The sequence below is a fragment of the Phasianus colchicus genome, chromosome 14 (assembly GCF_987193195.1).
Source record: "Phasianus colchicus chromosome 14, bPhaCol1.hap1.1, whole genome shotgun sequence".
NCBI lineage: Eukaryota > Metazoa > Chordata > Aves > Galliformes > Phasianidae > Phasianus > Phasianus colchicus.
The window spans coordinates 10,083,529-10,095,791 of NC_143449.1; the positions used below are offsets into that span (position 1 = coordinate 10,083,529).

Below are 12,263 nucleotides of genomic sequence, written 5' to 3' on the forward strand. Positions count from 1 at the left end.
TTCTGGTAATACACTGATAGCCTGTTGTCAGATGTGATTAATGTTATCTTTAAAAAAATGCAGAATGAGCCCTGCAGTGTATTTTATGACCTATAGATTTATGTATAGGCTGCTAGCTTAGTTTTGGCCATTCTCCCACTGTTAATGAAATGAAAAACAGCCAACACTAAACAGCTTGTGTCCTGTATAACAGTCCTTTACACTTACTACATGCCATGTCTTAGTGAGGTGGTGGTCAGCAGCTGCCCAGTTTTTGGGCCTAACTCACTTCTCAGTAAGTCAAGAAAAAAGGTTTGGATTCAAATGACACATCAGTATTCAAATATTTGAAGGGAATGAACAAAATGCTGCTTGCAGGACAACTGAATTCATCTCCATGACCACCAGGGATCCCCACAAGCCAAATGGCTCACTGCCACGGTGGCATCCACCCAGTGAGGACAGGCAGAGAGAAGGAAGGGGATTGGGTACTTGAGGCAGCTCCACCTCACGCCCTGTACCTCCTCGCTCCCGCCGTTGCTCCCATCATCGCTTGGACCAGGTGAGAGAAATGAAATCTCCCCCACCCTTGGGCCCAGGAAGAGCCACCATCAAATGAGGAAACAGGACAGGAGAACTGGAAAATATTCAGAACGTTTATTTCTGGAACTTCTCTACTCTGTTCACCTGGTACCTGGGATCTCTATCTCCTATAGCATAAACTGTGCTGACGTCCAACTCCGTCGCCTCCAGCTCCGCTGTCTGGTCATAGCCTTGATGGAGAAGGACTGTTTGGTTCGGGAGATGAAGGAGCAGCAGATGCAGCAGGAGCAGCATCCTGGTTGCTACCGGCGTGCTCACTGCCCGCTGCTGCTGCAGGGCCTCGCCGTCTGTTCGGAGGGCTGCTCACGGGGCCCTCCTCGAAATCCAGCTCCACTGGGAATGCAGCTGATGCTCTCCTTTGTACGCCAGCGCTTCGCTTGAACCATCTTAGCAGATGTGGGTACTCTCTCTTGAAGTTGGGGTTGTAGTAGCAGAGTACCTGCAAAATGCAGAGGAGAAGAGTTAGATGCCACCATGTTCCAGCTTGGAAAAGACAAAGCTACATTATCTAATAATCAGAAATTTTAGGATTTTCAAAAGCAGGAAAGCGGGTTTGGATACCCAAATACCACCAACTTGCAGCCCCCTCAGGAGGGACCAGCCACCAATCCCACCTGTGCCGAGAGGTGTCCTATGGGCAGGGGGACTGCGTACCTCACTGCAAACAGACGCGGCTCCGGCTGCTGGGAATTTTGCCTGTGAGGCAGATGTGGGCAAATCGCTGTCCACAATGAAGGATCCGCGCAGATGGAGCTGGCGAACGAAAGCTTTCATGCAACCAATGTTGAGGTTGTGTAGAGGTCCTGTCCTTCCCAGCACTTCTGTCTTGAAGAGCGTTTCCTCAATCACAATGGAGTTTTCATCGTCACCCCACCAGATGGACTGAAAGCAATCGCTTTCCACAGTGTTACGGAGCTTTCTTAGAAAGAAGCATGACGAGTCATGGGCTTTGCAGGAGCCCTTGGTGGAAAGATTAAGCCGTTGCCTTTTTGCACGGGATTCCTCCTATGACCCCTGAGAAGTGTTTCCTTCTCATGTCGGTCCTAAGGCAGCATCCCGAGCTGTTCTTTTACCCCGTCTTTGCGGGACAGGAGAAGCCGAGTCTGCCAAGTCAGCATTTGGAACAGGAACTCCAGGAGTTTCTGATGAAGATGTCTCCATTTTAATTATTAATTGTTTGCCCTGACAGAAGTTTCTGTCCGCAGCATCTCCCCGGCCAACCAGGGTCGTCCTGCCAGCAGCAGAATGGAGCATGGTGGCACCTGTGGTGTGAGGAGTGGGGAGTGGGTTGGGATGGTCACAGACGTCATGGTGGTGACCGTGCTGCATCACGGTGACATCACAGACTGGTGACTGTTTGCTGGGGAAATGGGGTGGCGGCATCCTTGTTAATTATGGAAATATGCAAGGAAATATGATCCAAGATATTTACACTACCTAAACTAGTAGGCAGAAAGAAACCCATAATTTCCCCAAGGAAGACTTTTCCAGCAATGCCTTCATCGGGTCCATTTCTGCAGGAAGTTTGTTTCCGCCTGTGAACCTTACTGGGATTAGTTATTTCTTCTTTAATCTGCTTCTTTAGAGGTGACTTTATGCCATTGTGAGATGCTCTGAAATTCTGTTAAAGATCTCTCATTTCTCTAATCTGAGCCACTGACTGAGCAATTCCTATCTGAAAATACCCAGAGTGCTTGCTGCTTCCTGGTTCCGGTTTCACAAGCTCCTGCCATCTTCCTCTTGGCATACAGGAGCTTAATTTGGGGCTGGAGCACATTTGCTGTAAAGAGAGGTTGAGAGAACTGGGCTTGTTTAGCTTGGAGAAGAGAAGGCTCTGAGGAAACCTCATTGTGGCCTTCCAATATTTGAAGGGAGTGTATAAAAAGGAGGGGGAATGGCTGTTTATGAGGATGGTTAGTGACAAGACAAAGGGGAATGGTTTTAAATTGAGACAGAAAAGGTTTAGGTTAGATATTAGGAGGAAGTTTTTCACACAGAAGGTGGTGACGCACTAGAACAGGTTGCCCGAGGAGGTTGTGGATGCCCCATCCCTGGAGGCATTCAAGGCCAGGCTGGATGTGGCTCTGGGCAGCCTGGTCTGGGGCTGATGATCCTGCACATAGCAGGAGGTTTAAACTAGGTGATCACTGTGGTCCTTTTCAACAGAGGCTATTCTATGATTCTGTGATTCTAAGAATCTGTGATCAGATACTTGAGATCAGGATCATACTGTTTCCAAATTTAACTATAGTAAAATCTATCATTCCTCACTTTAGTTTAGGTGAAACAAAGATGAGAAATGAGCACTCATTCTTCAGAACTCAGAAGCTTGCAAACATCATCATAAATTCCACACCAGCTGCTATTTCCAGCAGTCACTGTAGTCACGTAGAGAAATTGTGCTTTTGAAAAGATAAATCGATTGGTCCCCTGTCTCAGTGCTGTTGCTTATTCAGATAGGGATATGTGGTTTGGGCATCAAAGTGGTGGGTAATGCATTTGTTAGTCCGTGATTTAAATATTAATAGAATTGTATATTTTAGGAAGCTTTGGATAAAATTGTTGCTATTTGTTAATAATAATTAGGCAGCTGCTGGAGGCCCTTGTTTAAGGGTCTGCCAAGGAGTTTGCTGTTAGGGCTCCGTGGCCATCAGTTTTTTGATCAAGCTGGGTCCTACAGGAAATGAGCTGGATCAGTTCTGCTGTAGTGTGAACAACAAAGTATGAGCTTGGGTCAGACCCTCTTTTTTTCCCTATGTTGTAAGGACAACAGTCAGACAGATGTGCATCCGATAGGTGGTGAAGAGTAAAACCTGTTCCTCTCCTCTTTTCTCTCAGAGCAGCAGGACTGCATGCCGCATGGTGATGACTGATTTATTAACTGGGTTTGACCTGCCTTTATTGAGTTAGTAAAAGAAAAATCACGTCTGCCAGCTTCTGCTGTCCTGCTGTTGTAGATGAAAGTTAATGTTTTAAGGGCGAGTGAGTTATCCACAAAGATCCTAATTCTTTCCATTTCAAGACCTGTCCATTCATGCAAATTACACTATTCCTTGTTATACAGGGATTGGTTTTGCCTAATGCTTCTTTAAGCATAAATACGGTATCTAGTTATATATATACACAGCCTGGTACGGAGTCAGGGAGCTGTTGATAGCAGCAGTACAAACATTTACAGTCTGAAAGGCAGACAAATCATGTGCTGCTACACTAACTTACCACTGGAAGATGTCATGCATGGTTGAACAACAGAGTATTAAAAGCTGAGAAAATGCTAAATGGCGCTGATAAACAAAAAGGTCCCCAAAGGCCAAAGATTCAAACAGATTTATTCCATGAAAAATAAAATCTGTGTCCAGAACTATTTACAAAGGAAGCTTTAATCTGTTAATTAGCAAGACTTAAATAGTCATTTTTATTTATAACAGCATCCAAAATGTTTAGACTGCGTTCAGCCATATGGAGGCATAGTTTTTAGAGACATCACTGACTTTGTAGATTGCATGTGGGAAGAGGAGAGTACAAACAAAGGCAGCCAAATACAGAATGTGCAAGAAGGGAAATTGCTAGCATGCATCGTGGGTTAAACTGTCCTTAAACTGCTTAGAAATGGTCTAGAAATTGTATAGGATTGTGAGTGCAGATCTGGATTGCATTCCTCCCCCGGCAGTACAACTGGCTTCTCTGATTTTCTGCAACTTGCTTTCCTCCTTGCGCTCCTCTTATTTTGTAAGTTTTCTGTAGCAAAGCCCATTTCACACTACGTGTATGCTTTCCAAATCCAAAAGGAAATGAGATTTTCAGTGGGGCTGTTGGTGCTGCTGTGTTTCTTGTGGGAGAGCTGTCTTCTTGTAGTAACAGCGTGTCTTTTGTAAATTGTATTCTGTTGAAATGCTCCTGTTCTAGTTTTTCCAACCTCAATGAATACTGCAAATTGCTATTTAGTGAGTATTGTTTGTAATCAGAATGGAAAATCTGTTTAGTTTGGAGGACTACAGATAAAACTAATCACTATACCACCTCTCAGTGAAACCAAAAGTTTTGTTAAAGACTCCAAACTAGAAATTGCACATATGCAAACCACAGCTGGTAATAGATAGCTGAGATTTCATAGCTGCCCTGGCTGTACAATGCAAGTTTTCTGTTTGTGTTAATCCTAAATCCCTAGGCTGCTTTGCAAACCTCAGGCTGTTTCTGGAGCACCAGGGCCCTATGCTCCCTACACTGTAAAGAACAAAGGTTGCATTTCAAAAGAAAAGGCACCTAAGTTTCTCTTGATATGTTTGGAGAATGAAGGAGAGAGGAATCTGGGACTGTAGTCTATTTTTAAAATTGAATGAAGTATAAATATAGATTGAGTAAAAGAGATTTTAACCTTTTAAGTTAAGGATTTTACCTTTTAAGCAAATCTGTGTCCTTTCCCTCAGTAATATTAAAAAACTCATTTTCTAGAATCTGAGAACAACATTGGAATGAACTTCTCTTGTACTGATATATAGGAAAATTTAAAACATCTTTCCTTTGGTTTGGCAGAGTTTACCAGAGATGCAATAAAATGAAAAGCATTTCTCACAAAACTGATACCCTTTTTCAACTCCAGATATGATTTTGTGTGTGTGTGTGTGTGTGTGTGTGTGAGCTTAACTGAACGGAGACTTTGTTGGAAGTCATTCCATATTTAGGAATTGAAAAATCAAACCCACTTCTCATTTTCTAGTACTTATTGGATGATTACTACATCAGTGCAAAGTACTATGTGTTCAACTTTCATGTCACAATACCATTACTTTTCCTTAATTGCCAAATACCAGGAAGCTGCAATTCTGTTTGATCATAGCTGGGGCTTTCTGGCACCCAGTGTCATGGTTTTTGTTTGCGTAATAAATCTACCATTTTTGCATAAAGACTATGTGAGGTTACTGCATCTCATTTCAGGCATTTAAATGTTTTATGTTAAATCAAATGTGGTGGAATTTATGTTAAATGAAAACAGATTCTTAAGGAAAAGAGTAAAAAGACAAGGATAGTGTGAGGTGAAGTGCTATTCAGAATGAAAAACAGCTTGGAAAACAGAGCTCAGAAAGGTTAAAGTAAAAGCCAATAACACATTGCACATACTTTATCTGTCTACTGGAAGGTTTTCTTTAAAGGCTGTGAGTATGTTTAAGCCAAATCCCTTTAGAAAAATCAGAGTTAAAATCACATGAAATAAGTATTATCATGAACTGACTTTTGATAACAAAAAAAAAAGGTTTGTTTGTTTGTTTATTTTTTCATTTTGGAACAAAATATGAACTTATCTGCTCACTCACCAGGAATCTGCCTCCTTGGTACTGGCAGTGGCTGAGTCACTGTGGGCAACGGACTTCAGAGAAAGAGACCAAACAGAAAATCCAAACTGACCAATATCTTTCAACTGCCTCTGCCTCTTTGAGTCACAAGTCCAAATCAGTGACCAGAAGTTTACACAGAGATTATTCACTTTTTGGATGCTTTTCCTGCAGCCAAAGAAGCATGTTTATCAAACAGTGTTATCGTGCTCTTTGTAGCAGTTGTAGTTTCCATGGAAATCAATAGGAGGCATTACTTTCGGAGCAGCCCGTGTAGAAAGTATGCCATGTGTATTCCAGTCAGTGAACTGTGAATGTATTACCACTGTTTATGTCTACTAATAATATGTTGTAATTAGCAGTAAACTGTCTTCTGCAGAGGGTACAGGTGGGATGTGCCTGGCTGTGCTTGAAAAAATAGTTATATTTCCCAATAAAATACAGTAGTTTTAGTATAGTAGTATAGTATAGTAGTTATATTACCCAATAAAATAATTTCAAGTTCCATCCCCTGCACAGGGTAGATATGTTCTGTTATCATGTTGTCAGGATGCGTATATGGTTTTATTTATTTTCTTTATGGAAGCTGAAAGTTGTGCCTGTGTTTGCTGTTGTGGAATAGCTTCTGCATAGATCTTAATGGATTTGTTGAGTTCTCATCAACAGCAATAAAAATTAATACTGGAATGAGTGGAATGCAAAATAACGACCTGCAATACAGTGACTAGATGCATTCAAACAGACTGGTAGATGTTTGACTTATGTGAGTTGTGAGAGGAGGGTAGTGGAAAAAAACCTGTCATTTTCCAGGATAATAAACTGGAGAAAAAAATTTAAAGAATTTTTCACTGCAAAATAAGAACTCTGTGCCTCCTGAATTAGTTATCCTCAATGCTACCATACGGTTTCACATGAAATTTGTGATAAAACTATGCCTGTAGGAGGAATTTGAGTCTTTTTAGGCCCATATACATGTAAAATCTGTTTGATTAAGATTGAAATGTGTATGCAAAAACCTGATAAATGAGAGTGCCATGTGACTGGAGGGAATGAAGAAGGACAGCATCAGGGAAGAACAGTATAAAAAGGGAAAAGCAAAATGGATAATACTGAAATGAATAACATTGTGCCTTCAAGAAGTAAAAAAAAGCTGAAAATTTCACTGAAGGAGCTCTTAAAAGAGTATTATGTTGTAATATTCCTTCGAGGCAGACAGGAAAAAATAGGGTTTGAAATTGCAACAGTCAGGCTCAGCAAGTGTTTCTTGGAATATGCAATATTTATATAACAGTGAGTATGTGATGATTAGGAATGTCTTCTCAATAAAGTCTTATATTAACCTCTTCACAATTTTTTTTGAATAGATGGATAATGGATGGTCACAGAGTAACTGAAAGACTTGTCTGTGAGCCCTGAAAATAGAAGTGAAGGAGCAGAGAGGCCAGGCTCTGTGACTTGCCTTGGACTGTCTTCTAGAGTCTGCCATCACTGGGCATCAATAAGGCAAACAATTCAAACTTTAAAATGTTGAAGGTAGCTATTTTTACAAATCACTAACTGGAGTTCCTAGAATTCTCTTTACATTTTTGACATGGGAGGATTTCTTTCTCCTGTTTCTAATCAAGCAGTGATGGCCTGTCAGCTGAACGCTGGGATGACTGCATTAAGAATGTGAACTGCCATACCTATTTCCACGTTCCATTGAATAAATATTTCCAAAGCCTGACCAAGGTATTGATGAATGTAGTTACACCTGGTATTTTGTAATACACTTCATGTAATGTCTTTAGAGTAGAATTACAACTGTAAGGCCAATGCGGAAGTGAGACTAAACTGCTGTGTAATTCATGCCTTTCTGCCCTGCGCATTATGCCCTTCAGCTCAGTGCTGGTTTAGGTGTGGAGAATTTGAAGTATGTGCTCTGTGTTGTGATGCGTGTTTGAAAATGTGTACAAATCAAAGAAACCTGGAAATTACCTAAGAAGACCATGTAAGCACTGATACTTCTGAGGGTTTTTTTTCTTCACTTCTTACTTATTTCTTTATTTTAAAAAATAGCATGATTCCATTCCAATCAGTTTGACTCAATCTGTATTCAAAAACAATATATTTCAAAATAAACACATTTTTAGAATGATTTCATGGCTCTCCCACTTGGTTTATTTGCTCAAAAATGTAATAAAAACTATTCTCTTCTCAGCTGGAAGAGTTTTTACTGCACTCCATGGCCTATCACCCTTTAGTGCTAAATTATAACTGCATGTTAGAGTAAAAATATCAGTGTTTACATAGCACTTCTCATTCAGAAGGATCCAAAAGTACTTCATAACCTTGAAAAACTATAATACAAACAACTTCAAGGCATACTTTCCCCCATCATTGAAATGCGGGCAGGATGCTAGACTTGATAGAGTAATCATCTGCTGCGATGTGGCATATCCTGTATTCCTGCGTTGTTGTGGCTGCTCTGAGGAGTATATGCGTAGAATTGGAAATGATGTATTGTACTTCCTATATGACTCTTTATTTGGTGTTGTTAAAAACAAATATTGCTAAGCCATTTCTGTCATAAGCTTTCTATACTATAATTGTTTCCTACAGTTGACTAGAATATTAAATGTTTGCCTGGTAGTACTATGGGACATTTGCAGTTGACAGACCAGTCACACCCAATACAAACCTTCAGCTAGTAATTCTCTCCTTTTGCCACAAACAAATACTTGTGGGGAGTAAAGACCTTAATTAAGAATGTCTGTCACCTTTCTCTGAAGAACTAGTGTTATTTTGTAGAATGAGATTATTTTATAGATTGCATTACTATCTTTAGATGAAAATCCTCTCAGTTTAGCGACTGTTATTAGTAGGTCTCTGGTGTGAACCTGAGAAATTCTCATTAATATATATTTCATTGGACTTGCAGATTCTAATGGAACACTGAATTTCCTTCAGAAGTTCCTGTACACGTTCAGAATGGGAATTCATCCATGTCCTGAGAAAATTATAATCCATATATTTTAGATTCTTTAATTGAATGTTTAGGTTGCACATAGATGATATGTTAAATAACTGTTCTTGATACTTGTGGTTTATTTTTCCTTATTACTTCCTATGTCTCCATAACTTCAGTTTGATTCGACTCAGTTTGGTTAAGTTTCCCCATGCTTACTTCAAGAAAAAGTAACATAAGACGAGATATGAAAACTACTAAGGCATTGATTACAAATAGTACCTATTCATTCTTCCTGATATAATTCATCTGTTCCCTCAGAGTTGGCATACTTTGATGAGTAGCAGTACCTCATTATGTTTCCCACTTCCAGTGGAGTTTTCTTCTGCTATGAAAAATAGACAGAAATAGCAGAATACAAATTGACGCAACCTTCCTGAGGGCTTGACCTGCCTCCTTGGTGACCTGCCTCTCTGAGGTATAGTTGAGCCATAAGGGTTTATACATGACATTCAACAAATATAACAATGAATAGAAAGTCTATCTGCACTGTGAGGCACTCTGTGTTTTCCTGAGGGCAATTTGAGAGCACAAGCAATGGTTTATTGCAATTGCTCCCTATGGGAGTTTTTCAGAAAGTAGCTGTATACTTGGGATTCTCAGCATGTCCAGGTTTGACTAGGCTGTAGCTTCATTTAAGCAAGAATATTTCTAAATTCAGTTTTATGTACCTCTAGTTTTGCTAATAGTATTAGAGATGACTTGGAATCAAGGAAGTGGTCTGAGACTACCAAGTTTTGGATTCTGTTCTTTGTTCTGCCAAATCACCCATTCTGACCTTGGGCAAGTCTTCTAACCTCTCTGGCTTGGCTCTGTGCCGCCTAACTTCTGATATTTAATGAGACACAAAGTAGTCATGGTGCTGCCTCAGGCTCCCTGCATAGTTAATGGATGAAGTGTGGCATTTCTGCGTAGCTAATTGGCCCTCCTAAGATCTGTGGTGTACAGATCTCTTCCCTACAGTATAAAAAAAGCCCCAAGCTTCTGCACTCTTAACTAAGGTGTTTCAAGTACTTTGACTGTATTTAGGTGATATGAAACCACCAAATTCCTTGTCTTTGCTACTGCTTATAAAATGAAGAATGCTTGTCTTTTCTATTTTTATTCCTTGTTATTTTCTAAGGCAAGTGTTGAGTGCAGTAGTATAGATCTGTGCAAATGGAGCCTTGATTTTCAATTTCTAAATACAATGGTAGTGCACTTTAATTGCTGTGTTAATACAAATTGGCATCAACTGGATTACATTTCCACTGCAAAAGTATGGAACTATTTAATTTGCTTTAAAGCAGAAAAAGCTGTTAATTATGATTTTGGCATTAAATTCAGCACCTTCAGTTCCAGATTAAAGTTATTGCGTAACCCTGGCAGTACTTCAAGTGATAGGAATCTGTCCAATGGAATGATTGGCATGTGCACTGTGCAAAAGTGGTCCTGTTCTGCTGGTATTGCTTCCTTCCCTTTTAAATAGCCTTCAGTTTCTGTTAACTAAGTCTCTGTTTCCACTGATGAATAATTTTTACTGGGTGCCATGTTGAGCACTTTCAGAAGATCAAAGTGCCTGAGAACATAATACTCTGCCAAACTGTATGTACTTTGCTCTCATGGAAATAGGTGAAGCAGGCTACCTGTAGAGTTCATAAGTTTGCTGGATTTCAAGCTGCTTTATGTTTCCAAGTAATCTTCTCAGCATGCAAATTAAGGACTGCATTGCTGTAAACAGTATCCAGTCCCCTTTATCCTCATTCTAGTTAAGATTTGTTCAGATTGTATTGCTCTGTTTTTCAGAGTTCTGATTCTGAAATTTCCTGATTTTTTTCTAATTAAATTCATTTATTATATTTTTCTGCATTAATTCAAGAACAAGACTCTTTGGAATTTGCAGACAATCTCATCATGCTAAGAGCTTAAAAATAAAAAATATAATTTTCAGCACTTAGGTTGACAAAACAATTTCCTTTTCATATCTCAGTTTCCTTCAACAACGTGAGTCTTAATGTTTTGTGTTGCCGCTCTGCACTGATCTTTTCTCCTAGTTTTTGCAAGGGGAACATAATGTCATGGCTCTCTGTGGATGCAGAATGCAGAAAATGACCATTGCACCTGCAGCTTTTGTCTTCAGACAAGGCCTACTTTAGACTGCTGTCAGGAATAAATAATGCAGTGACATTTTTGTACACTCAGCCAGAATGATTTTCTTATTTTAATACAAAGGAGAACGACAGCTACTGCTCTCAGAAGAAAAGCTTAATCAAAGCTTAATTTGCTTTTATAATTAAGTCTTCAAAATTGATACACGACACTTTCAAGCATAGCATTTTTAATTTAATTAATTATCTAAGGACTAAAAGAATAACTCTCATTAAAAAATACAGTATATTGTGCAAAACTTTCAGAACCATGCAAAGACTACTCTGCCTGTGGTGCTGTAAGAGCCATGTAGGTCATTGAAGTTACAGCAGCACTGCAACAGGAGCAAAAATACAGCCTTAAGAATACCAGACTGGTTCCCCTTTCTGCATGTTCTTGTAAATGGTTTTGGGGCACCCAGTTGAAGACAGAATTGAGGATTGAAATGAGATCTTGATTTACTTTATTACATTGAGCTACTAGTGTTTGAAAAGGGTCTACACTAGTGTGTTAGGTATCATGGCCAGAGGTGGTAGCAGGGCAAGGGAGGAGATTGTCCTCCTTTGCTCTGCTCTTGTGAAGTCTCATCTGAAGTACTGTGTCCAGGCCTGGGACTCCCAGCACAGCAAGGATGTGGAACTAAAGGAGAAGTGGATCTAAAGGAGGGTTACAATGGTGGTCAAAGGTCTGGAGAAACTCCTATGAAGAAAGGCTGAGGAAGCTAGGCTTGCTTAGCTTGGAAAACAGAAGGCTGTGGGGAGATCTCACTGCAACCTTCCAGTACTTGAAAGGAGCTTATAAGCAGGATGGGGGCTGACTTTTCACACAACTGAATAATGATAGGACAAGGGGGAATGGCTTTACACTAAAAGAGGGAAGATTTAGATTAGGCATTTGGAATAAATTTTTTACTCAAAGTGTGGTGAGGCACTGGAACAGGTTGCACAGAGAAATTGCAGCTGCCTCATCCCTGGGGCGCACAAGACAAGGTTGGCTGGGGCCCTGGGCAGCCTGAGTTGGTGGGGGGCAGCCAGCTCATGGCAGAGGGCTGGGACTGGATAATCTTTGAGGTCCCTTCCAACCTTGGCCATTCTATGCTTTTATCATTACATGAGAGAGAAAGGACTTCAGTGAAAATAACTCCCAAGGTTGAAAATGTCTGTATTTTCCCAATGGCATATTTAAGCAAACCATTTTATCCCTATTGTTCTGATGCT

General features: G+C 40.2%; 1 protein-coding gene and 1 long non-coding RNA gene across 2 annotated transcripts in view; one reads left to right on the top strand and one right to left on the bottom strand.

The window, feature by feature from the left end:
- Positions 1-7,726, top strand: part of LOC149916007 (uncharacterized) — a 202,101-nt gene extending 194,375 nt beyond the window's left edge. Inside the window, exons 3-4 of the long non-coding RNA XR_016470996.1 lie at positions 7,277-7,445; positions 7,541-7,726. This is a non-coding gene — a long non-coding RNA (uncharacterized LOC149916007). The remainder of the gene's footprint in view (positions 1-7,276; positions 7,446-7,540) is intronic.
- Positions 578-2,195, bottom strand: LOC116229441 (uncharacterized). The gene is given in 2 exon segments (XM_090150117.1): positions 578-1,021; positions 1,237-2,195. Coding segments are annotated over 2 exon segments (1,005 nt in total). The 5' UTR covers positions 1,966-2,195; the 3' UTR covers positions 578-745.
- Positions 7,727-12,263: the final 4,537 nt, after the last annotated feature.